Source organism: Bombus fervidus, chromosome 16, assembly GCF_041682495.2.
Source record: "Bombus fervidus isolate BK054 chromosome 16, iyBomFerv1, whole genome shotgun sequence".
In the NCBI taxonomy this organism is placed as follows: Eukaryota; Metazoa; Arthropoda; class Insecta; order Hymenoptera; family Apidae; genus Bombus; species Bombus fervidus.
The window spans coordinates 6,118,029-6,144,596 of record NC_091532.1 but is presented as its reverse complement, the minus strand read 5'-3'; the positions used below and the strand labels follow the sequence as shown (position 1 = coordinate 6,144,596).

Genomic DNA, 26,568 nt, shown 5'->3' with positions numbered 1-26,568 from the left:
AATGAATAAAAATGATTTAACTTAATCAATACTGAATTTTTTGCAATCCAAATTTTACTATAGACTTTATCATTTTCGATTATTGGTCTAAATATGTATAATTTTTAAAAACACTGACGAGATATAGAAAACACTATGAAGTTTTGGAGATTGGTACGTGATATCGCCATCTTAGTAATTTCCATCGTCGAAATAGCGCTCGTTATCTTAATATTTGAAGAACGTGAGAATCGCTTTTAGATTTTGACTTAACAATAATAAAAACATTCTTGGTGAAATACTCCACTAGATTAGGTGATCACTTGAGCAGGAAAAGATTCACAAACAATAATACAGTTAGAAACAGTAAAAGTGGACAACTGTGATGTTTCGAATGGATCCTCGACACTTATAAACTTTATAATCCTTTTAATCGAGGACAACGAAAAGAAAAGGATCTTTTGACAAGGTTCTTATCGATAACGCCTTCTCGATCAAGCCACGTATCTGAGAACGTGGAGGACGGAGTCCACTGCATACTTTCTATTGGAATCCCTACAAGATGCCTCCTTGAATAAGAGAACTATCCTCCAAATTGAACCTCGTGAATTTTACATTTTGCTAAATCAGAAATTGTAACAAAGAAACGAAAAGAATCCTCATAATCACTTTAACTTCGATACGAATAAAATATAGAGCAATCTCCAAATCTGCTTAACTTTTACTTATTTCGATAAAAGCCCTGATCCTTGTCTCGCGCATTCTGGAGTTTAATACTTCAGTATTTTAAAGCGTCTGTCTTTTCCCGCGAACTTTTGTTTTTAGGACAGCTCATGCCATCTAAGGAACAACTAGAACATTACTAACCAGCACGAACTTAACAGGTATCTCTGAATGTTACCTGAAATTCCATAGGATGTGAACTCTATCTTGTACCTTATCTATGGTGTCGCTACCAAATCTATAGTTAGTGCTGGTAATCAACTGGTTATGTGTGGTTATGTGTGTCGCTGTCTATCGATGACAGTTTTGTGACATCTATTAAAACTGATGTACCGATAAACACAAAACCATGAATGACACAACAAAAATTGAGTGTAATTCTTATATAATTATCGAATAAAGGTAAATTAGTTAAATAAATTAATTCGTCCTGCTATTTATTCATAAAGTATTTTTTAAAATATGTAGTTTATATTATATATATATATATATACACACACACACACACACACACAAACACACATATACATACATACATACATACACATACAATAGATATTTTGCTTTCAATGATAAGTAGATAATCATTTAAATAACCCGAAGTATCAATAAATGTATAACAAAGTATATATTTTATCTTCTACCTTTTGTGATAGTCACTATTTTATGTTGATAACAAATCTTTAAACGATCCTTATTTCTTTATTACTCATTAGTAGATAATATTTTGTTAACTGCTAACAGTATCATATATAGCAAAATACTAAATATACTGAAATAATATGTTTACAGAGATTACTGAATAAATCACTAAATTCTTTTTTAATTATAGTCAGTTGATTAGGTTATGTTTACAAACTATTTTTTTTTTAAGTTTTTGATTTCAATTATGTACATAATAACTTTTTAATATATATAAAAATTGAACAACGTTATAATGAAAGAAATTAATGCGGAAAATAGTAAGTTATGATAAACTATAGATTATATTTTTGAAATTCCAAGCAAAGCATTTTAAATATATTGAATAGAAATATTTGTATCCTCATTATATATAATATATAAATATGTTTGTTTTATGATTTCAGTGATTAATTACAAAATGACTAATATTTCTTGATTCTGTAACAAAAAAACAATATCACCATGGAGGAGAATGAACTGTATAATGTTACAGTTCCATCTTTCTCTGGAATTGAACCAGCCTTTTGGAACTATTCTGATCATGTCATCCTTGATGACCTTAAGATGGATAGCAGTTTTATATATTTACTTTGCTCATTAGTATCTGCTATTTCATGGATTATTTATATAGCTTACTATAATAGTAGAGTCATTGGTTATATATTAACAAAATTATTAAATCGATTTGTTATTAGGGATGGATATGTTAAAGTAGGTAAGTCACTAAAAAATACTATAAGAATAATTTATTTTATATTAATATACATACTATAAATTGTAATATGTACTGTTTATTTTTAGGCTCTTTTACTTTAAGTGCATTAAGTGGAAAAATAATGTTTCGAGATATAGTTTATATTACAACAGACTATAGTATCAGAGTACAGGATGGATGGCTTATATTTCGATGGTGGCGGAGTTATGTTCCCAAAGATGTATCTGAAGGTATTTTATATAGAAACAATTGTATTATGTTTGATTGAAATTATAACATATAAATTTGTGTTAAAGTTTTTAATAAATTTTCTTTTAGATCTTTCACATTCCGATACGCGACTTTCTGTTATGTTAAATGGCTTTGAATTGCATGTTTATAATCGCTGTCAGCTATATGCACAATTAGAAAAAACATTTGGTCTTACACCACAAATGTTTCCTGATGAGGAAAATCACAATATTAATAGTGATGATCATGATGCAGAATCATTTAGTAATACTACTCATGAAACACGTCAACAAATAAATGCAATGGATGTTTCCCGTCATGTTGATAATATTAGGAAAAAAGAAGCTCATGTTATAGCTCGAACATGGAGAGATTTAATACCTGTTATTAAATTAGATGTTTGCACAGTTAGTACATAAATTAATTGATATTTTCCAATATACCTCCGGCTGCCGTTATTTAAAGTGTTCTGTTATTTTAGGGCAGATTGGTATTTGGTAATCGGTTAATACCAACAACCTTATCAATAACTGTGGAAGAAGCGCATTTTGTATACTCTACGAAACCAGCAGCATCTCGATACGATCATTTCATGCATTTTACAAAATGTAAAGCAGAGAATTTCAAAGTTATTTTAGCACCTAGTCCAAAGTATACAGGAATGGTAGATGATCCACCTAGATATATGGGTGAAGGGTTTGTTATATTAAGTTCAAACAACATAGAAGTTTATTACTACATGGATGAACCTGGATTTGTTCCTGAACAGCCGCAAATGATTCAATTAGTAAATGGAGACATGGTTGAAGCTATGCCACCTATCTGGGGCATTGATATTAAATGTGGAAAGGGCACTGATTTTAGTTATGGACCATGGGCTGATAGACAAAGAGAACATTTATTTAAATTCTTTTTCCCTAATGATTACCAACCATTGAAAGTTACTAAAACCCCTGTTACTGGAGAGAAAAGACAAGTTCAATCATTTGATATAAGATTATCAACATTAAATGAAGCTACAATTGATATACTTTTTAGTAAAAACAGGGAAACAAATGCAGTTCATATAAATGTAGGACCTGGATCATATCTGGAGATCACTATGCCATGGATAGTTTTACAAGATGGATATACTACAAAAATAACAGGTCAACTGTTACACTTGGAAGCCACTACAAGTTTGCAATATCGAAGTTTAGTTGAAAGCGAAACACTAGAGTTTGGTGTTAAGTGTCATTACCCAATAAAGTGGAACGATCATCAAGAATGGATGTTAAATTTAACTGGATGTAAAGCCACAGCTAACTTAGTTTATTCGCACAAAGAATTTTTTCAAGATATGATTAATGATTGGGCCAGTAAAGCCAGACCTGACATTTTACATTTTGTACCTTATACGTGGAAGTTCAATTTATTGTTAAAAGAATTTGAAATAATTACATTATGTAATGAATATAATTGGATTGATTGTTCATCACAGAATCAAGAAAATGCGCACATTGCTTTTTGTGGGGAATTTTTTGAACTATCATTTGATCTTCCATTTGTGGATTATTTGCCCATTACAATACCTTTGCGTTTCTGGATTCAAGGTGAAAGTGTTGATCTTTCGTTTTATCTACCTGAAGTCAATACAAGTCGTACAATTTTGTTAGCATTGAATAAAAATGCAAAGATTATGACACGTGATGGATCACATATATATTTGTCAGAATTGAACAAAAACAAAAAATGGAGAAACGTTTGTCAGAAAGGAGCAGGCTGGGTTGACTGTTGGTCTGTACCAATTGTGGCATTAAGTATCAATTATACATATCATCCATGTCCACCATTGGGACCTACGCCACAAGCAAATATAACAACACCAGAGAAAGAAGAAATTCTTTTATCTCCAATGAGAATTCCTAGATGCAGGAAATCACCAGGTCTTCATTGGACAAGAAACGGTAATCAGAAATTTGATCCACAGTCTATAGCTCCTGATAAAGTTAGTTTAGATCTTGAGATTGGCCCATCTATATTAATTTTATATGGATCGCTTTTAAAAAATTTTATACACTTAAAAGAAAACTTGTTTGGCGATTATCAAACGTTTACCGATATGCAGCAGAGTCGAACAAATCCTACATCGATAAGTACAGAAAGAAGTAAAGACAGAGATGTGCAAAATAGTAGTGTTGAATCCGTAGAAGATGAGGATGTAAAATCAAAACCATTTGATCCAAGAGATTATCGACCATTGGAAGTAACTGTTGGAATTACTATGCATGATATTCAAGCTCATTTAGTGAAAAATTGTGGAGAAAATGATCCTCCTTGTCCAGTTATACTTCTGGAACGATTTGGATTTGAAATGAAAAAGAAATATAAAGAAACAGAGCTTCAGCTGCTCTTATCGCCAGCGATCGCATTAGTTACTGATAACGTCGTTCGTTCGAATAAAGAACGTCATTTAAATCAGGGACATTTAATGTTAAGTGCATTGCAGGTTAGGGGGCATGCAATGTTTAGTAACGAAGGAAGAAGTTTAGATCAAGAGACTTTGGAGTATGCATGGTTAATCGAAGTACAATTAGGAAAATTGACTGGGAAAATGAGTTCACCTCAACTGCATCATCTTATTATATCTTTGGAAACATTTTTATTAATGGTAAAAAATAATGAAAACAGCTTACGTCCTCCAGATCTACCACATCATTGCCATCATGGTATTCCACCTTTACAATGTCCTGATAGTGATGTTGACAAACATTACAGGTATGCAATAATTTTTAATGCTTGTAAACTTAAAGACAATAATATTATAATATCATTACAGATGTCCTAGTTCAGAAGATATAAAATATAGAATGACTAGAGTAGCAGTAGATGCAATTGATTTATATTTTCAAGAAGTAGGAACTACTATTCATACCTGGATATCTCCAATTCGTATGTCAACCTGTAATCTTCATGGTCAACAAGTAAAATCTGGGGTAACTGGTGTTTTACCAAGAATATTAATAAGACAATTTGTATCAGCAGCTGATCATTTTGCAAATACAAGTAATACCAACACAGCTGGTAGTGGTAGATCACATAATAATGCAAGCAGTCGTATGTCAGGTATGACAAATATATGTAACTTTAGAAATACAAAGATAATGCTATTTGTTTTATATATCTTAGGTGATGGATCTGACATTTGGTTAGAAGTAGGATCTGTAGCTTTAGGACCAGTAATCTTAGAAGCTGCTATTTCACTTCCAACTCCTGAACATAATTTACATTTAATACAAAATAAATATTTAAAACTACATGATGAGGCCACAAAACGTTTATGGTTTTTATGGCCTCGAGAAAGTGGTGTGAAAGCAACAAGATGTGGTTGTATAGGCGGCTGCGCATTTTTTGGAAATAATCGAAATGGGTTAAGATTTTTTAAACCAAGCTACCATGATTTTCAAGATGGCATAAATGTTGCTGCATACAGGTACAAATCTATTAATTACTCTAGTAATTATTAACTTATCAGCGTACTACTTGTTACTTCTTTTCATATATTATCGTAGAATTAACGAATCCGGAAAAGAAAAAGGATTTGGACAATCCATATTGCACAATGGTCAACTGGTGTTCCATACATCACCTTATAATTTACAAGATGTGTCTTTACAAGATTATCCTGTTACTGGAGTAAAAACAACTGCCACGCAGGATGGATCACAAACCTCGAGAAAGGGTGTCGAACGACCAAGGTCTGTGACAGATCATAATAAAGATTCCGGTATCGAAGAAACTAGTAGTACAAAATTAATTACTGCATCAGCAAGTCCATTCGCATGCAGTGGGGAACGGAAACTACTGGGCAGAAGATTTTCGTATACATCGATGCGGTAATCTTTGGAATAGCTTTGAAGCAGCTTTTTAATAATTTGATTATTTTCTTTAAATATTGCATGATTGCACAAATACGCTAAATTTTGAATTTATAATATGCTCATTTATATTTAGAATAACTATAAAAATAATAAAAATTTAAATAAAAATTTTGCGTAATAATAAACAAAAATATAGAAATTATATATCATTTATGCTGCTATTTGTCAATGTAATTTTTTAATGTATCTTATGTTTCAGTGGGTTCTGTCTCCATGAAAATTTTCTGCTTCATGCAAGCCTATCTTTTTAACATAGAAAATATCTTATTTTTTAATATTTATTTCTAATATGCTATATTTAATAATATAATAATAAAAATAAATATAAAAATTGCTACCAAATTTCACAGATTAGACATTTAATTATATTTTATTATATATTAATAAATTTTAATTTTTAACTTTTTATTGCAGTGGAAGCAGTGTAAAAGATGTTCCATATTCTAGATTAGTTGACGCGAGTCCTGTTGTACAGCTACCGCAAAAATTAGATTCAGATTCAAAATTGCATACAGAACGCAGCAAATCAATCTTAAGTGTTCCTGAAATCGAAACTGCTCCAAAAAGTAGTGTGTCTGATTCTAAATTAGCGGTTGACTATTTCAATGCATCAGATGTAGAACCATTTGAATCAAATAGTCCACAATCACTACCAGTAGTATCTACAGAAATAAATTTCTCTGAATCGATGCAAACAAGCATAAAAACTGTTGATAGTATCAACATCTCTGATTCTCACCACTCATTATATGTAAAATCAGAGTCTGAAGAAAAATTAAAACAAGAAGTGAGATTAATAAATTAATATAAATAAATAATATTTTTAATTATATTTTAAATCTTCTATACGTTTACAGGTTCAACGGACAATATCTATGTCTTCAGAAAATCATTCAGAAGCTTTTTATTCTGCTGATGAGGACACAAGTCACGGTTTGAGCGGAAGTCGCACATCAAGTTTACGTCAATCTATTGTTGGATCTGGCTCAGTATTAAATCGTAATGATAGCATGAAAAAAAAGTTTTCATCAGACTTGTCTATTGTAGAAAGTTCAACAAATGTCAATGTTTCCGTATCAGAAAAAGCACATACTTTAGAGAGAGCAAAACCACAGGCAATAAGTACGAAACGAAGTCCTAGAGTAAATCGAAATACTAGCTTTCAAAACGAAACTGATTCAAACAGTGGAAATGGTGGATTACGTGATTCATCCGATAGCCATTCTGTTTCTTCTACTAGTTTCATATCAGCTGTATCTTCGCAAGAAGATGTTACCCTTGTTAATTTACATATGCAAGTAAATAAGCCAATTGTTGATTCTCCACTTCTCATGTCAAGCTACGTTAGCCATTTAACTCAGGTAGTTTGAAACTCGTGAATCTTAAATTTTCAATGTGTCTGAGAGATGCAATTTATATGGGATATACAATCAATTTTAGATACGTTGTTCAAATTGGAGTCAGTCATCAATACCAGCAGGAAGTGCTGCATTTACTACACCACTTTTTCAACGTACTGAAGATGGTAGGCTAGTTTATGTTGGTGGCAGATATGTACCGAAATTTGAAACTGTTACTGAAGGATTTACTTCGCTAAAAATGATTACAAGATCTGATGGTTCACCTGTAGCCAACTCATCTAATAAAACTCCTACACATCCATACCTTTGGGATAATACAACTATTAATCATATGGAAGGTAATAAACAGTACCTTTATGTTATTAATTATCTTAAATATATACATATATATATGTATAGCTGAAGATTGTATTGTTACATTAAGGAGAAGGAGATCATACAACTCATAACAAGGAAGAATTATTAACTGTGCAACATGAAAATGGATCACGAACAACGGTTATCGTAAAGTTTAAGGGAGATGTAGATATCATGTTAAGTCCTATGATACTAGAATCGTTACAACGTTTCATTGATGCTATTATACCAACATTAGCTACTTTACACCCACTAACTATTCTAAACCATCTTCATCATGAATGCATTGGAAAGGTTGAAGATGCTAATATTTTAAAACAAGACCAAAGTTTATCTTATTGGAGTCAAGTACAAACTAGTTCAAAACGATCCACTGCTGAAAGAAATATAAAAAATGGTCAAGGTGACGATAAACGTTAGTTTTATTACATTCGATTCCTTTTGTAATGCGTAAATGTGTAGTTGTTAACATTCATACTGTTTAATAACAGGTAAAATTGCATTACAAACAAACGTATATGAAGAAAGTATTATGACACAAGTACAGGGCAGTATTATTTTACCAAAGGTGATTAATAATTTACAATATATGATTTTTTATGAAATATTTTATACGTATATTAATCTAATTTTAGATGAGCATAACTTTGTTGCAAGCCTCGGTTGTTGAAGAAATTATATCTTTTTCTGCTCTTGAAAACATTCGTGATTTAACATGTGTATCGTTATTCGCCATCTGTTTTGATGATGTGACAGCAAGATTCTATATTGGAAAACAAGCCCGAGAAGTAGTTCAAACATTTCATAAACCAGCTGTATTGCCGAATCAAAAGAAAGTTAACAAAATTAGCAAGGCATTTTTACCTGGGCACCAAACTGCTGCTGTGGTTGCAGATATTGGAAGTGGAGAAACAGTATATATAGAAACCTCTGAGAAACAGCAAGAAGAAATTGTAGTTACATTAAATATAGGTAAATTACGTAACATATTACTGTAATAACTGTAAACTATTGTATAACACTAATTTAAATAATTGATATAATAGGAAAAGCTCATTCTCAACTACGTAGACTTAGAAATGAATCTTCAATATTAAAAGATGCTGTTATAACAGCAATTCCTGCTCATTATTCAAGAGTGTTATTCACATGTACTAGAATAACTTCTCCACTAAAGTGCGTTGATTATTATTTACATCAATTTACAGATGACAAAGAGAAAAGTGTATGTTTTTCATCTTTTATAATTTATTCTTAGTACTATATATTGTCCAAACCTCATCAGAAGTGTATTTATTCCAGAAACAATCTGGATCTCCACAAGCAACAGAAGAATTTACCCTCGGTAGTGGAGAAGATAGATTGGGTTTTATAATGTTTGAATGTGGTTTAGAAGGTGTCAAATTGAAAGTAGTAAAAAGATCTCAATTTGAAAAAGGAGAAAACGGAAACGATAGTAAAAAGGTCGATGCCGAAATATTTTATACGGATAGTGTAAAGAGTCAAGAAGAATTAGACAATGCAGCTGGTATATTTAGTTTTGTAAATTAAATGATTCTTAATAAATATTATATATCTACATTATTTATTATATTACAGCTTCTACTGCACCTATAGCTGAGCCAGAAACAGCTTCGACAAACTTGCATAATGGAGCACAAATAAATACTAGTGCAACATGTGCTAGTCTCGCCTCAAAAGCAGGAAATGGAAATACTGTTTCTTGTATTATAGAATTAAAAACGGTATGGTTTAATTTTGCAGCACCACCCCGTACACCCATAACAAGAAAAATTGATTATACTCGATTAGATTGGAATCTACTAAGTACTGCATCACCTGCTATAAATGCTTGGATGAATCCTAGCAATAAGTTTGCAATTCGAATTGTACACATGTTTAGAACTATGTATCGAAGATCAACTGCTATAGTTGCTTGTCTCATGGCAGAAGCATTAGATGTTCAGGCGACACACATGCCCACTAAAGTATGTATTTATGTTTGTGTTGTATGTTTAACTAAATTTATTATATTTAGTAAAATTGTTATTATTTGTTTTATAGAGCCGTTACGGAAGATTAACCCCATTAGCGAAAACACTACAAGAAGATCCATCTTGTCAATTATGTACAATTTTACAAAATTATGTTTTATTAAATGAATTAAAAAGCATTGAAGCTAACTTAAAGGAATCAGAGTTACCTTTATTATCAACACTTCGACAAGTAAGTTATATTATAAATATACTTTAATCTTTTTTAAGTTATTTCATATATGCATTCATGTATATATTATTAGGGTGTTATAGTATTGAGCAGACAATGGAAGAATGTTCTCTATACTCCACTATTATTGGAACATAATTACAAAACCAAACATGTTAAACCATTGAATGTCACATTTGCGGTCTCAGACCCAGATGAGGTATGGACATTATTTGTTTTTATACTTAAATGTCTTTATTAAAAATTAAATTAGAATGGGAATGGAATTTCATATAACTTTGTTCCTTTTATATTTCTTACATTAATATTTTTCTTTAAACAATTATTAACATTTTACTTTTCTAATATATAATATTTCTCATTTATCCTTTATTAGGCAATAATTTTAAAACATAATTCTTATATTGATAGCGTTATAGTACATCAAAAAGGAAGCTTTCTATTTCATTCAGAAGTTCATAATATATTTTATGGGGAACATAATTTGGTAGAGAATTTTTTTTTTCAGCAAATAAACACGGATGTACAGGATGATGATTGCAATGTAAAATTCAGTAAGAATTTTCAAAATATATTCAAAGAAGTAGCTCTAACACAATATCTTTGCAAACCATTTTTATATAAAAGTCTACTTTCACTTTAATAAATTTATACTTACATGCTTTGTCTAATAACTATTAACTCTATTTTAATGTAATATAATGTGCTAATACTTTGCAATGATGCATATGTGTTTATTAACAGAACTTATATATGTATGCCATGGATATATGTATTTTACTTAATTTATATTGTGTTTAAATAAGATAATGTTTATCTTGCCTTGTAAGTAAAAGTAGTAGTATTTGGCACTATGAATCTTAAGTGGTGGAGGTTTCTTCAGGGCTTATGCAATATGTAACTGAAAATATTATATATATGTAAAAATTATATTATAATTTTAAGACTTCCTGTGAAATTCAAAACTTCTGAAACCAAAATCTTCTGAAAACTATTCTCACAATTCTTTATCCATTAACTATTTTATATTTTAATATATTAGAAATTACAACTTTGATATTTATTTCGTTTATCATTGATTATAATCAAATAAATTATTTTGACTTTCATTATTGAAGATATTAAATAAACATTTTGGACTTGACTTATTCATGTACAGGAAAATTTGCTGACTGATGGTGAGGGTAGCGCAGGAGAAGTTGATGATCAGGAAGTCACAGATGAATGTGCTATGTTAATTCACACAGACCATATGCACAAGCATACACATGCCAAGACTGGACAAGATAAAAGTACAGGTACTATAAGTTAAATTAAAACAAGGTTCTAATCATATAATCTATGAAGATAATTGGTATAGTATCTTTTTATTAATATAACTTTATTAGATTATTTGATATTTTGCAAAACTTCAATTTAATACACCTGCAGCTTTTAGCATCTGCTTTAAATCATAATTTTAATAATTGCTTAATATCTTAATCTGCATTCTCATATAGACACATTATAGTATGTGTCACACAATAGCATTAATCTTCTATTAAAAACTTGTATGATATTTACATGTAAATTATGTATACATGTATAATATGTATAACATGTGCTTGCTTATACTACTTTTGTCCAATTTTCTCTCTTCATTGATATTATTATCAAAATTCTTAATTTACATGTAGGACAAGTTATTTATTTTAAAATTGTTATAATATCAAAAAAATTTTGAAGTCAAATATTTATCAAATTTTTAAGTATATTAGTTCTTATTAGTCTTTGCATATAAGACATTTTTCCTACTTAAGTTTTAATTACAGTCTTTAGAATACTATTTATAGAAACTGAAGTACCAAATACATTCTGTAATAAATATAGCACTATATGTTATTAAAGTTAAAATATGCTTCTTCAAACATATATTAACGGTATAGTCATCAGCTTTCTAAACAAAAATCATGGCTTGATATGGAATGACCAGGTATTTGTGGTGATGGTTTGACGGTTCCTGTAAGTTCTCCTCGGGGAAAAGATACAACCCCCATAGCAACACCGGATCCAGGCCCAGATTCACTCACCTCCCCTTCTCCACCAGTAGTTCGTCTAAAGAAAGGAAAATCACTACAACCCACGCAAATGCCTGCTAGTACACGAGCGAGTATTGTTTTTCCATTGCTTGCAAGTGGTGGGTTATTCAATCAAACTCGGGAACCAAATAATATAAGTAAGTGCAAGACGATTAAATGATAATGTACAAACAGTCTATACATTAGTATGATATAAGAAAATTGGAAGTTTATTCAATTTATTGATGAAAGGTTTACCTGGACAAAGAAAGTAAAAGATTTAAATGATTGAAATGAATATTCTAGTGAATAGACTGTTTTGTTTGCAATGAATATATATCATTAATTTTCTTTGTAGTTTGTATCGCCTTGCTCTTCAACTTTAGCACTATGTGACTAGCACTATCATATCATATCAGTTTGTTTGTTTCTCATGTGTATTGCTTTTTACTTCATTGTAGCGCTTATCAAGTATCTACCTTATATTTGTTTCTGTTTATCTAACTCTGAATTTCTATTCCTCTAACAGTATTTTGTGGTTTACTTTCTCAGTTAATGTATTGTACTTTTTTAATAACATAAAAATAATGTATATACAAGTAGAGTTTTACATTAGGTTATGGCACATTGCGAGAAGAGAAGACACCGCAAATTCACATTTCCCATTCTCATCAATTGGGTTCTAATCCAAGTATCTATTCTGGAGGTGGACATGGTAGTCAACATAGTACTGGAAGCTTAGACCAAGTTACATCTCCTACAAGTCATCATTCCAATAAACCTTTAAATACTGGTGAAGATCTGTATAGCTGGATGGCTAAACAACAAGAATTTATAAAGGATAATGATAAAAACAATTTAAAGGGAAATTGGGTAAGCAAAATCTCTTATTATACATAAAAAGGTTCAAGAAAAGATATTTATAATACAATACATTTTCATTACTCCTATTATCTTAGGTCTTTCGTGCAGAGCAAAAGTCTTTAAAGGTACTTCAAATTTATTGTAGAATTGAATGTATTGCCTTTAACAAACTCTATTTTATATATTACTATATGAATTATTTTAAGAATTTTTATTCTATTTTTAGGGTATACTTGTTTGTTTCTTTATTTAATATAATGATTATATGTTTTCAGGATTCTAAGATCAATACAATGACAACAGATGACACAGAAGATTCTGATGTTCATAGTGGTACTCTTCTTTATCCTATGAAAGATTCACTTAGACTTTTAGATGCACATTTAATTTTTGAACCACTTCTATCTTCCTTATCTGTTATGCCACAACAAATGCTATCTGCCATTGGGTCAGGAAATATAAACAATGTATCTTCCTTAGACTCATTAGGATCAAATTTATCTCTAGTAGGGAATATGGAAACTATGCGTATTGATATAGTTGTCAGTGAATTCGGAAAAGTAACAGATAAAAGAAAGGGTATGTAAAAAAGAATATTTGCTTGAGAATCAATTTCAAATATTGTTCAAAATGGAAATGATCGCGAATTTAAATCAATGTATTAGGTAATAAGTACCAAACAAAGAAAGGAAATTCGAAATTTCATTTGGATATACCACCAGAGACACCGGCATTTTTGTGCGAGAAAATCGGCATTGATATTGATGTTAAGAAAATGGCTGATATGGCGGTAGATGATATGATTCAGAAGCAAACTGTATTATATATATCTCGGGGCCAATTGAAGAAACATACAAGTACAGTTGTGAACTTTAGTTTAAATATACGATACATTAGTCAACAAGTAAACATGCCTCTTCTCAGATTATTGCATCAAATTAGTAATATGTATCAAAATGTTAAAGAAACACAAATGGAACTAAAAGAACAACAACCAGAAAGTAAACGAAACAATAATTTAATTGTTAATGATACAGCAGTAAAAAATGGATCATCTTCAAGTAAACATTATTTTGTTTATCTTTTATTAACTACATGCTTAAATATAAATTTAACATATTCTTATTTTTTCAACAGCATCTGATTTACAAGAGCAACTTTTGTTAGAAGGTAAAAAGATAGATGTCCCATTACTTCGTAATAGTTTTGAACCCAATCTTTCGAAAATTACATCACCTGGTGCGAGTATTCGATCTCGACCGCAAAGTTTTGCTCAAAAACTACGTAGTACAGGAAAAAGCGTAAAAGGATATATTAATTTAAGCGAAGGAGTAATAACTCCCAATTTTGGAGCGAGTCCAAGTGGATCTGGTTTAGACAAATTTTGTGTACTTCCCGATAAATGCAAAGATACAACACATTTAACGCCACGATGCTGGAAAACGATCTACTATTTGTTGGATTTATATGCTACTCGGCCAGAGACTAAGACTATTACACATCGTTTTTCCATACCAGCGGACGCTTCAGAACATTATAAAAGTGGTCGAAAATATGAATTATTAAATGAAACGAAAGATGCAGATATTGAGAAAGGACTGAATGCTGAAAATAGTTCAACGCCTGTGCCACTTCCACGAGAATTAAGTTAATACTAATTTAATTTATCTAATACTTACCTTAAAACTAAATTTTATCATTAATTATATATACATAACAATATATTATAGATATTGTTACGGGAGAACGGACAAGATTAGTTATTTTTGGAGTTGCTCGAATACACAGGACCAGATTATTAGCTACTCTCAGTGGATTGAAACTTGAAGCAGAAATAACGAGTCTTCATGCAAGTTTTACATGCCGCAAGAAATCAAGGCCTGCTAGCTTAGAATGTAGCTTGACTGGTCAAATTGGTAGAACAATGATTGTTTTACTAGAAGGTGTTGCACCTAATCAACAAACGGTTGTTAGAGTAACTGTGGGCAAATCACAAGCTTTGTATTCGAGTATTAGTAGGCGACAAAAAGATAAGAATAGTGGATTACTGACTGTCGGCGCCGTCAACATAGATATTCCACAACATCCAGTAGCTTTACATGGTATGATGACCAGAGGCAGTAAACAATTATCATCGACTTTACAAGTAAATATATAATTTCATCTTTTATAGTGATAATGATGGTAATTAAATTCGTTATAATTCTAAATAATAAAAAATGTTCAGGAACTTAGGGTAACCAGAACATCCTCAAGAATGTCCAGAGGTCAACAACAGGACGAGGTGGATACTGGAGTACCTGGTAGTCCACATCATTATGCACCAGCACCATCAGTTGATTTAGAAAAACCACAAGTTGTATCTAGTTTGTTAGAACCAATCGTAATGCAATTTCATATAATATTTCAAAGTTTGAGTATAACAGCAGCGCTGTTACCATCTCTACAAGCACAATATAAAATGGATCAGGTAACTAGTTCCGGTATAACTGGTAGTAAAGCTAAGTTCACGATAGATCTGCCTCACCATACCTTGAGTTTTACGACGAAACTTCAAGTGACGGAAGCAAATTTACCTTCCGAAGCTAGCATTGAACTTCCTAAAGTACATGTATCTGCAGAATATATTCAAGATGGTAACAGTAACATGAATGATAGTAAATTAGCTGGTTAGTAATCTAATATTTTACAGATTTGTGTAATACATTTTATGACAAACAGATATATTGAATTAGCCTTCTTGTAATTTGTAGATGGTGTTGTATTAAGACAAGGCAGCTATCTTAGTGCAACGGCAGATATCGGTGTTTTTGAACATTCATTGACTACAGATCTTCTTAATCATTTAGTATTTGTACAAAAAGTGTTCATGAAAGAAGTAAATGAAGTTGTACAAAAAGTTTATGGTGGAGAGAAACCAGTTCCTTTGTGGTTAGAAGATGAAGAGCCAAGTAATGCGACTGTAAAAAGGATATTATTTACTTTAATTATTCGCATTAAGGTCAGTGTTATATTAATATCAATAATTTGAAATTTGTAATATTTAATATTCTTCGTATTATATATAGAGGATACAATTGACGGCAACAACCCCAACGAATTCAGCAGTTCGACTGGAAACTGGAGCTGTTGAACTTCAATTATCTAATAGAGTACAAAATGTTTCTGGTGCTACTCAGCCAAATCCATACATGAAGCTATTTGGGAAAGCACAAGTTGACATTAATTTAAGTCTTGGACAATTACTAAAAAATGTTTTATTTGAAGAAGCAGAACCAGAATTTCAGCAATTTGCCTTTTTTAATACCAGAGTAGGATTAAGAAACGCTTTTCAAGAAGAAACGGCACAAGGTGAAGATAAGGAAGTAGTATTAATTACGCTAAAGCGTCCATTAATATATATTCAGCCAATGGCTATTGATAAAGCTATACTTGTTTGGCTAAATTATAAAAACGCGTACGAATATTGGAACGAGAAGAGAGCTAACTTAAATAAAGAAGTTTTAACAGCCACACAGCAAGTATTTGAAAAAGTTCCATTTGGTCAAATAACGAGTCAATTAAGTGCTCCTCATTTGGGGACATTATTTTTGCAATTGACTGTAGATGATATGGGTATTTGTTTACCACTTAATCCCTTGCCACCCACTTGGGGTATGAACAGAGGACTGTATGATGGCGAATCAAGGGGTGCTGTAGTAGTGACATTAGAAAATACAAGCATATCAGCATGCAGCAGTGGTAGCTTAGTTAGTAAAGCAAGGTATAATGTTATTATTAATTATTCAATTCTTAATAAACGTTATGAACGAATTGATTCTGAATACATTATCATTTTACAGATTTATGGGTTTGTGCTTAAGATTTGCTGATGATTTTGAAACTTCTCTGGATGATTGGAAACCAGATATAACTGATAGTAGTATAATGAATTTATGTATGGTATCTGAAGGCACTTATGAAGTATGTAGTAGAACAATTGCACAAAAACAAGATAAGTCTGGTAATAAGAATAAAACTTTATTTGAACAATCTTTTGTTGGGAATGGATAATGCAATGTAATTATTTTCAGATAATGCCAAGTGGATCTTAAATGTACAATGGCAAATGGAAGGTGTTGATATTCATCTAGATGTTAATGTAGGACAACAACTGTCAGCACTTGGACATACACTAACAATGTTGACTGGTTCTGAAGAAGATGATATTCATGTACCTGCAGATTATGATAGCGATGATGCAGATCAGCCAGATAATAGTACTAGCCAGGTTAAGAAAAAAGTATGGTTTAATTATATTTATTTCATCCTATAGTACCTTTTTCGGTCCTTTTATTGGGTAATGTATTAGAAATTAGATTATCAATTATTAAGACTATTTTCACAGAATACATAATTTTTTTATTTTCTTATATCCATAAATTTTTTTTATTTAAAGCTGCATAATGATATGTGTATTGTTCATTAATCGAATTTTGAATGTTTGTAGGAGAGTATACTAATGAAGAAATCTAAAAATTGGACAGACAGTTTACCAGCGTTTGTTTTTGATCCTACGCTTGATGCGAAGAAGAGATCAAAATTAATAGAAAAAGAGATGAATGAACAGGCAAAAATTATAAACGATTTACGGTCACTGGGTGCTTCTCACGGAACAATAGAACAAGAAATGAAGCGTCTACATGAGTTGGAAGCTATGGTTTTCAAAGATTTTAGAAGGTATGAACTTATGAAACACATTTTAGATTGCTCTGAGATATAATGCAGTACGTTACTAGTACGTAAAAATAAAATTTCTATATAAATTTTATAGAGATATGATCCAGAAGTTAAGGAGACAGTCGGTTAAAGCTTCAGGAATAAAAGGAAAATTAGGATTGGGTGGAAAACCGAATACGTATCGATCGCGTTCGTTTATTGTACCCTCACCAACACTCGAAAATCAGCTCGAAAGTCCTGAAGATATAAATCTAGAAGTCAATTCAGCAAATTCCGCTAGTTATGAAAGTAGTCCTAGAAGCGGTCCAAGCCGGTATCGTATATTTTCGCTTATAAAAGCTATATTTTATCTTTGTTCTCGAAAAATTTTATGTGGTAATATATATTAATTTAAAGATCTGCCTCCCTTCGTGTGAGAGGACTAGGCGGACCACGTGTTACTTTTAGTGACACACATACAATGGGCAGGTATGTTTATCAAATAATTCTAATATATTTATTACCATCATTTTTAAAATAACGATGTTATGTAGACAATCATCGCTTCCGAGTGCTGGTTCTGAGTTAAGTTTGCCAGAAGGAGAATTAGAGTGGCCAGAAACTATTGAAATAGACGGAGAACGAGTTGAATTAAGAAAAAAAAGCAGAGATATTAGTTACACATCGAGTTATGATAGCATGGAAGGAAAGTATGTATGAGCATGTGATATAGATAAGGTATGAATACAATATATTATGTTTTCTAAGTTTTAATTTTCATAGCGCACCACTACTTGATTCGTTTGGAAAAGAACAATCCTCATCAACTTCGTCACCGTACATAACACCTCAGAAAACTCAAGAACCTAATATAGACTTTGAACTTGATGTAAAAGTTCTAATTAATAGTGGTAAATGTGTACTTCACACAAAAGATCCAGGAAAAGAGGATGAAATTAAAATGTATATATATCTATTAACTAATTTAATGTTTATTGCGCGTGTTTTATGCATTTAATATAAATGAATATCTTTTTACAGTATGAGTAGAATGAAGAAAGAGCGCTCGTGTTCTGGAGGTACATTTGAATTTCAACCAAGCAGTCCTAGTAGTAGTAGGAAACATTTAAGTAGCAAAGAAAAATCATCTACTGCAAGTACATCTCGACTACGATATTTACAACACACGAATGTACCTTTAGTAGATTTAACAATTTTTCATATTCCTGGCTTAGATGTAAAGGTAAAAATATGTTGTTGCATATATATAAGATGTTAAAGGTACATATATGTACACATATGTACATATGTTCTTATATTTACATGTTCTAAATTAATTTTTTTTTTATTTCATTTCATTACAGGTACATTATGAATCTAAAACACTTCCAGAAGAATCTGTGTCTCCCCGTGTATCATCAGACAATAGCTTGCTTAATCCTTCATCAGTAACTGTGTTTAAAAAATCTAGTACTAAGAAGGCTAGTTTATTTGCTTGGATGACTCTTCAAAGTATACCAGAAGAAACTATAATAAGTCCACATATCCTTGAATTTTTGGAACAAACGTTAGAACCGATTCCAAGTAAAACCCATTTTCATAGTAATGCACAAACAAATACAGTATTTCCATTGGAAAATGCGGAAAGCACATCTTGGGCTGCTACTGCAGCAAACAGCAATTATGTTTACGCGAGTTTCCCTGTCGATGTGATAGTATATTTTCATATGCAACCTTCTACGTTTAGGTAATTTTCAAATAATTTTATTAGTTTATTTATAATTATTAGTCATTATAATTGTTCATCATTTCAGATTCTCTTGTTTACCGGTTTCTCGAGTGGAATGTATTTTGCAATTGCCGTCCCTTGATATAGTGTTTTCGTCCAAGCGAGCAGAAGAAGAACTCATAGAGTTTCGAGAGTACAAATCTCCAAGTACACAACCTACTGGAAAAGAAGCTGGTTCAGCGATTGGTGGGTTATCAGTTACCGGATGTCTTGCTGATTTTTCTGTTTATATTTTTCATCCTTATGGTGGTGGGAAGAAAACTGGGTTAAAAGAAGCACAATGGTCACCTTTATCGGATAGCGAAAGAAAAGATTCTTTAAGTATTAATGTCGCATTTGTAAAATTTCATATGTCAAGAAGTCGTAAATTAAATTTTCAAAGTGAACAATTGAAGAAGATGTCAGATACTAGTCGTGCAGTTATTCGGTTTTCTAGTATGTATCATTTCTTTTTATATCCAAATGTTATTTAACACATACCGAAGGGATTAATGAGATATTTCTACACAATTTTTCAGCAATTGTTGACATCGGATCTGCTTCGTTTAAATATGATATGCGAAGATTAAGTGAAATATTGGCTTTCCCAAAAGCGTGGTATAGACGTAGTATAGTACGTCGATTATTTTTAGGAGATTTAAGTTCAGGTACAGCATATTCTGAGGGTGATGGTAGTCCTTCTCTGAATCAAGAAGAGGCAGTTATGGGTAGCTCTTTATTAAAACACTATGATCGACACGGTACTGATGTACTATCAAAAAGTGCTCCAGAACGAAGTCCAACTTTGAATAGGGACAAATTAAGATTGAGCTTAGAAAGTGATATACCGAAACATGCACGATTGAAAGGTATTTTATAAAATGTTTAACAATCATTTCAAATGATTTTTAATACCAATATACATATGTTAATACTAGATATCGGTAGAGGATGGAGTTTTACTTCTGATAAACAAACGTCAGAGCTTAAATTAAGAGAATCTGCATGGGAAACATTAGTACTATTCGCCATAAATTTCACACGTTTGAATGTTCACATGAACATGGGTAATGTCATGGGCAATGTTACATGGATGACAAAGGATTTTAGATCTGATGGAAGACTGTCTATAGGTAGCACTGGACATAAGAATTTATATATAGGCATTGGACTAGGAGGTTCTAGTTTGGATGCAAAGGGTGGTATTGTTGGTGGTGTCATTGAATTAAGTGAAATTGATACATACAGTACGTTATTGATATTCAAATTTATACTAAAAAATATATTAGTTTTACTTATTTAATTGTATTACTTATGTATGTATATACTTGTAGTACACATTCGAGAAGAACCTGGTATAGAACCCGATCATACTGTAGGTTTAAAACTGTTTGCATTAGAATTGCGATTGGATTATATGGGAACAAGTGTATTGATGTCTAGAGTATCTTCACTGGATGTTACATTAAGGGATGAATGGAAAATTAATCGTAACAATAATGGAGATGCCTTTATGCCAACGAGAAGGTTATCTTATATCTATATTTTTATGTTTACTAGATAATAATTAAACAAGTCTTTATATAATCTTTTATTTAAATATCACTCCTAACAGACCTGCGGTAATTTTTATGCATGGAGACCTGGGCTGGGATCAATTGCAGATTATGATCAGTAAATCTACAACAGCAGATTTATTAAAAATGTATTATAAATTAGATGAGTTTTTCAGTCAACAATTTAAAAGTAGTAAACGAGTGTTTAGTTCCTTACAACCAAGACATCAAAGAGTAAATAATAGTAGCTTTAGAAAAAGAACTCAAAGAAGGAAAATTACTAATGAAGGTAAACCTACATATTTAATATAGTTGAGCTATGTGTATTTCAAATCAATATAATGGAATTATTTCTAAAATTATATATTACAGGTCCATGGAACACAAATCAAACAACTACAGTGACGGATGCTCGTCATCACAGACATTGGCAAGGTGTATTAGCCCAAGTAGCTGGTCTGCAGTTAGGTAGTTTAAGCTTTTCTTTACCATCAACAGGAACTGTACTTGGAGGAACAATGGAACTTCATGGCTGCAACATTAGTTTAGCATGCTTCCATGGAATTAATTTCAAAAGTAAAAATTGGGCACTATTCTCACTAAAAGAGCCATGTATTAGTTTCACTACTGAAGCTCAAGAAATTCCAAGCGTTGAATGTAAGGAATATTATATATAAATATAATTGACTAAAATTTGTGTGTTGTTCAAAATGGTTTAATAATGATATTTTTGACAGCCCCAAATACACGTGATGTTCATGTTGTGCAAACATTGACCATCAGTTTAGGCCAACAACAAGAACAACATGCAAGACACCATTCTATGGCTACTGTTTGTAGATTCAGTCGTAGTGTATTATTTCCACCACAATTTAAATCATTGCAAGAATGGTTTCATTATGCGTTTGCTAGTAGTGAAATAGATGGTATGCTATAAATGTATTGAAAATAAATTTATTTTGGTAGTAGTAGAATATAAATGAAAGTACCTTAATGTCTGTCACTTTAATGTACAGCTGTAGATCGATTTCCGTGTGTTGAAAGAGAACGAACAGACAGTACGTCTGATAGTAGTAATATAACTCGTGGAAGAAGTACATCAACAACTTCTGGAAAATTACAAGAACATTCTCATGGAAGAGAAGTTATATTTGCTCTACCATCATTGCAGTTACATCTAAAAACGGAACATCTGCAAACCGCAAAAACTCCAATTGTTGTCGGTACGTAACATCTCTATTTACTGTTATCCAACTTAAGTCAAAATATTTAAGAATTCTAATGATATAACAAAATATGTGCCTGATGACACATGTTTAATATATAATACGATTGTATTTATAAATATGAAAGCTGCAGTAGGAACTTTTTCTCTTTAAATTATGTGTTGCAACTGTTTCCTTTGTATATTTTTAGGAGCTCCTAAACATATATTATATAGTAAGTATAAAAAGAGAATTGATTTATATAAAACTTGGTAAGAAGCATTCTTAATTTGGAATTAATAACATGGGTTGTTTTGTACACTGTGCCAGGTTATTGAATGCTTTATTAACATATAGAGTACTATATTAAAAATTATTTTGCATGAAATGTTCAATAAGTGCTAAAAACTAGACTTAAATTTTTGTAATTGCTAATCTATATGATCAAATTCATATTCAGTATGCATGATCCGCACAAAATAAAATTATTAATGCGGTATTAATGTTTAAAATATACATTTCTTACAATAATAAAGTTGTAGTATATAGTTTTTATTAATATAAAAGGATAAGACTAATGCCGTCCAATATTATAATAGGTTATAATTCTATAAACATTTTCATTGTGAAATATTATATTTCAGTATTATATTAGAAAAGCATAAAGGTTACAATTATGTAATGTAGTATAGAATTCATTACATAAATTAGATGAATTTGTAATTGACGAATTTGTATTGACACATAGATACGTAGTTTTTGGAATATTTAAAAAGTTATATGTATATCATCATGAAAGTATTAATTCGTATTTTAAAATGCAATGTTAAAATTAGTACAAGATGAATATTCTATAAAATTTATTGTATAAAAATCGCTTTTTAACAGGTGAAAAACCACTGGTTGAATGTAGTTTCATAACGGAATTTGAGGACCACATTTTCGTTACGGTAGACGCAGAGGCCTTTTTCTTCCTTCATGATTTAATTACTTCATATGTAAAAGAAAAAGAGAAAGTGGTAAATATATCTTATATCTTTTCGAAACAATTACATGTTATGAAAATTTATTTTCTCAATCGTATTTGTTGTGTAATCATTTATAGAATATGGGTGCACGAGCGCACAGTCCAGATCCTCAAGAAAAGAAAGGCGGAACTTCAAACACTGGCAGTACTTCTGCTACAACAACGATTACTTCCGAAGACGAGAAGAAACGTAAGCAGTTTGATCCAGCAGAAATGTTCATAAAAGATTGGCGATCGTACAGGTGTAAAACGTGGCATGTTGAACCAACTGTAAGGTAATGATGACATTTGTCATTAATTTACTATTAAGTTATGTATAACGTAATCTTTATTCTTGATACCAAAGGTTACTTTCGTGGGCTGGTAAAAGCATTGAGCCTTATGGAATAGATTACATTTTGCAAAAGTTAGGATTTTCTCATGCTCGTACAACGATACCAAAATGGATTCAGCGAGGTTTTATGGATCCTCTAGACAAATTATTGGCCATTCTAATGTTAAGGATGGTTTCAGCCGTTCGAGAAGAATCATCAGAAGAACAAAAAGAACATAAACGAGAAAAATAATTACCACAAATAGAAAGTGGAACCGTACAATAATCGTCCAACATAATGATGTCCGCAATTTTTTTGTGCAAATTGGTAGGCGGTAATATCAATAAAATCACTGTTTCTTTATATTGTATAAAGTGAACGTTGAATAATATGAATTTGCTAATAAAAGGATAAACTATAGTGATCAGATCAGATCAGTTCAGTGTAGGAATCGAAAAAACTCTTACTCGTGAAATTGATATTTTGAGACTGTATGATTAAAAGGACATTTGTAAGAAGTGTGTTAATAAGGTGCAACATGTAATCAAGCAATTGTATATTAAGCTATATAGATAAAGGTTTATCATCATCGATATTTCGTTCGAACGTGTTAAATATTGCACAGGACGCCAAGGGCACAGCAACGAGCGTTAGGAAACATATGTGTACTAACAGCGTTCAACAACGCTTCGTTATATTTTCATAAAGTAATACAAAAGAATTTTTGTTCGAGGAAATGGAGATTTGTCTCAAAAGCCGTTCACAATCGTAATCTATATATATCATCGTATCGATATGCGTTTCGAGTACGACGTTTAGTATATCAGAAGTATTTAACGAGTTTTCAGCTTTAGAATTTTATAAATTACGTATTATGTGTAGATATTAGCGTTTTAAGCAGACTTACGAGCCTAGATGAAACTTGAAACGATTGTACGTGTTAGAAATATCGAAATCTATGCATGGAAGCAGAATGCTTTCCTAGCTTGAAACTTTGCAGCTTTATTAGCACGTACTACTTTCAAAAGAATTGTCTTTCTACAAACTGCTCACGGGATTACGCTTAGATTCTTAAAATTATTTTTTTGTAGTTATAATCTGTCTTCTCTTTTCCTGTTCTCCTTTCTTTTGAATGGGAGGGGAGGATGTTAAAACTTATATATATTTAATCGATACCAGTCGCGGCATTTTTGCTCATTTTTGAGGATAATTTGCGTGAATCCTATGCATAACGATAATTTATCTTTTAACGTACGGCGGAATAAGGTCTTTGTTTAATTCTACAATTTACGAACCGCTTTTGTGCATATTAAACTATTACTGTAATGTAATGTAATATATTTTTGTGTATACATCGCCCGACTTTTTTCGTATAAGTACATATTGATATATACATATTGATGCCAAGTTGTAATTGCAATGTGCACTTTAAAACGATAAAATAACAAAAGTGGTACATATTAAAGTTAAGTTGTTACTATAGGACAATGGATTTCAATGTATACATATATTGTATTTTAAATGAAATGTAAAAATCGGTTAGAAATGTAACGTAAAGGGTATGTAAAGAACAAACAATCGCTGTATCGTCGTTCAAGCGTTTTTTTTTTTTTTTTTTTCATTCGAGAGCGTGTACACGTTATAGACCCACCGATGTAATCACAAAGATTAGTTTCTTCGGTTCAGTCTTCCTAGAGCACTATTTAATTTTAAGTGCAAATTACTGCAATTTAATCACTTGCAATAACTAAGTTGATCAGCCGAATTTTTCTATACATAAAATTAAATGCATATTTAGCATATGTCGATATATTTCTATGAAATGTGAAAGAAAACAAAACGTTTTTTCTAGATTGCAAATAGTGATTCTGAGCTTGTTATTGTTCGTGACCGCTGATATCGCAATAATACCTATTTACGACAGAAAATTTGTCGTAAAACATATGTATACATATATTATGTACGTATTGAATTCGTATCGTAATATATGTATAACTTTATATGCAAGTTCCGGCAATGACGTAATTCTATTGAAAGTATTAACTTCTTATATTGATAACATAAGACTTTGAAATTTACAATGTTAATAGAAACTTTCTACAGAGTTAATAGATTTAAGTAAGATTATCGTGTATATTTACACTTGAAATATTATATAGTTGAATTGACTTAATTAAAAAAATGTTCAAGTAACGGAAAATATGTTCCTTTAAATGTAATATATAGAAAAAATTTAGCAAATTTAATAATCTATTTAGTTAACCCAACGTATCGAACGTTGCTCGTTAATTTATTTAAAAAATATAAATTTTCACCGGAACTTGTATCGCGTGCGTGTATATTTGCTCACAGTTACGACTTTTTCCCGCGTGACGTTCTCTATTTAATAAAAAAGATATTATATATACATATATGTATAAAGACTTGGTAGATCCAGCCAGTACAAGAATAGTGGATTTTACATTATAACACTAGTATTATTTACGAAAACAGATGGTGTATTTGTATAAATATTTTTTATTTATTTCCATACTCGAATGATAAAAATTTGCTTCGAGTAAAGGGTATCGAAAGTTACAAAGCAACTGAATCAACAGTTAATTTTTCAGTGTACTAGAAATATTTCCGTTCATTAGCCAAATGTGTCAGCGCGTAAAATAATATATCTATAAATGTGAAATTGGTACATGTCCAAGTTAGAAGAAATATATTAATGTGCCTGAGACACGATATGTTTAACATCTCTCCCCGTAGCATTTATGGCGTATAGTCTTTGTTCATTTCGACGTATAATTGCTTTTACTGAATTGTCAACTGTTGTTCTACTTTCTTTGTACATTTGTTATTCTATTTGAACAAATCAATAAAAGTATTTAAAAAAAA

The 26,568-nt window shown here is 31.1% G+C and overlaps 2 protein-coding genes across 12 annotated transcripts in view; one reads left to right on the top strand and one right to left on the bottom strand.

Annotated features, from left to right (window-relative positions):
* LOC139995616 (uncharacterized) overlaps positions 1–26,568 on the bottom strand; it is a 72,052-nt gene that overhangs the window by 3,036 nt on the left and 42,448 nt on the right. The window lies entirely within an intron of this gene.
* Positions 945–26,410, top strand: Tweek (transmembrane protein KIAA1109 homolog tweek). Of its 11 annotated transcripts, none has more exons than XM_072019229.1 (51): positions 945–1,104; positions 1,791–2,101; positions 2,188–2,331; positions 2,420–2,739; positions 2,814–5,089; positions 5,151–5,437; positions 5,501–5,804; positions 5,884–6,069; positions 6,667–7,039; positions 7,110–7,613; positions 7,693–7,951; positions 8,038–8,385; positions 8,462–8,538; positions 8,606–8,942; positions 9,017–9,195; positions 9,273–9,498; positions 9,570–9,958; positions 10,035–10,196; positions 10,270–10,395; positions 11,356–11,494; positions 12,169–12,411; positions 12,870–13,126; positions 13,213–13,242; positions 13,393–13,696; positions 13,783–14,178; positions 14,255–14,764; positions 14,848–15,263; positions 15,345–15,786; positions 15,871–16,118; positions 16,186–16,880; positions 16,960–17,120; positions 17,191–17,399; positions 17,607–17,836; positions 17,931–18,149; positions 18,233–18,304; positions 18,370–18,525; positions 18,599–18,778; positions 18,857–19,058; positions 19,180–19,562; positions 19,630–20,039; positions 20,123–20,452; positions 20,522–20,830; positions 20,918–21,110; positions 21,199–21,428; positions 21,512–21,796; positions 21,877–22,065; positions 22,156–22,362; positions 22,556–22,579; positions 23,233–23,363; positions 23,450–23,646; positions 23,718–26,410. In XM_072019229.1, the coding sequence occupies exons 2-51, from the start codon at positions 1,849–1,851 to the stop codon at positions 23,935–23,937; spliced, it is 14,967 nt and encodes a 4,988-aa protein (XP_071875330.1). In that variant the 5' UTR covers positions 945–1,104; positions 1,791–1,848; the 3' UTR covers positions 23,938–26,410. The 11 variants fall into 11 exon arrangements, with proteins under 11 accessions (XP_071875330.1, XP_071875324.1, XP_071875325.1 ...); XM_072019223.1 differs by having other exon boundaries at positions 5,884–6,207; positions 8,038–8,373; XM_072019224.1 differs by having other exon boundaries at positions 5,884–6,207; positions 17,191–17,387.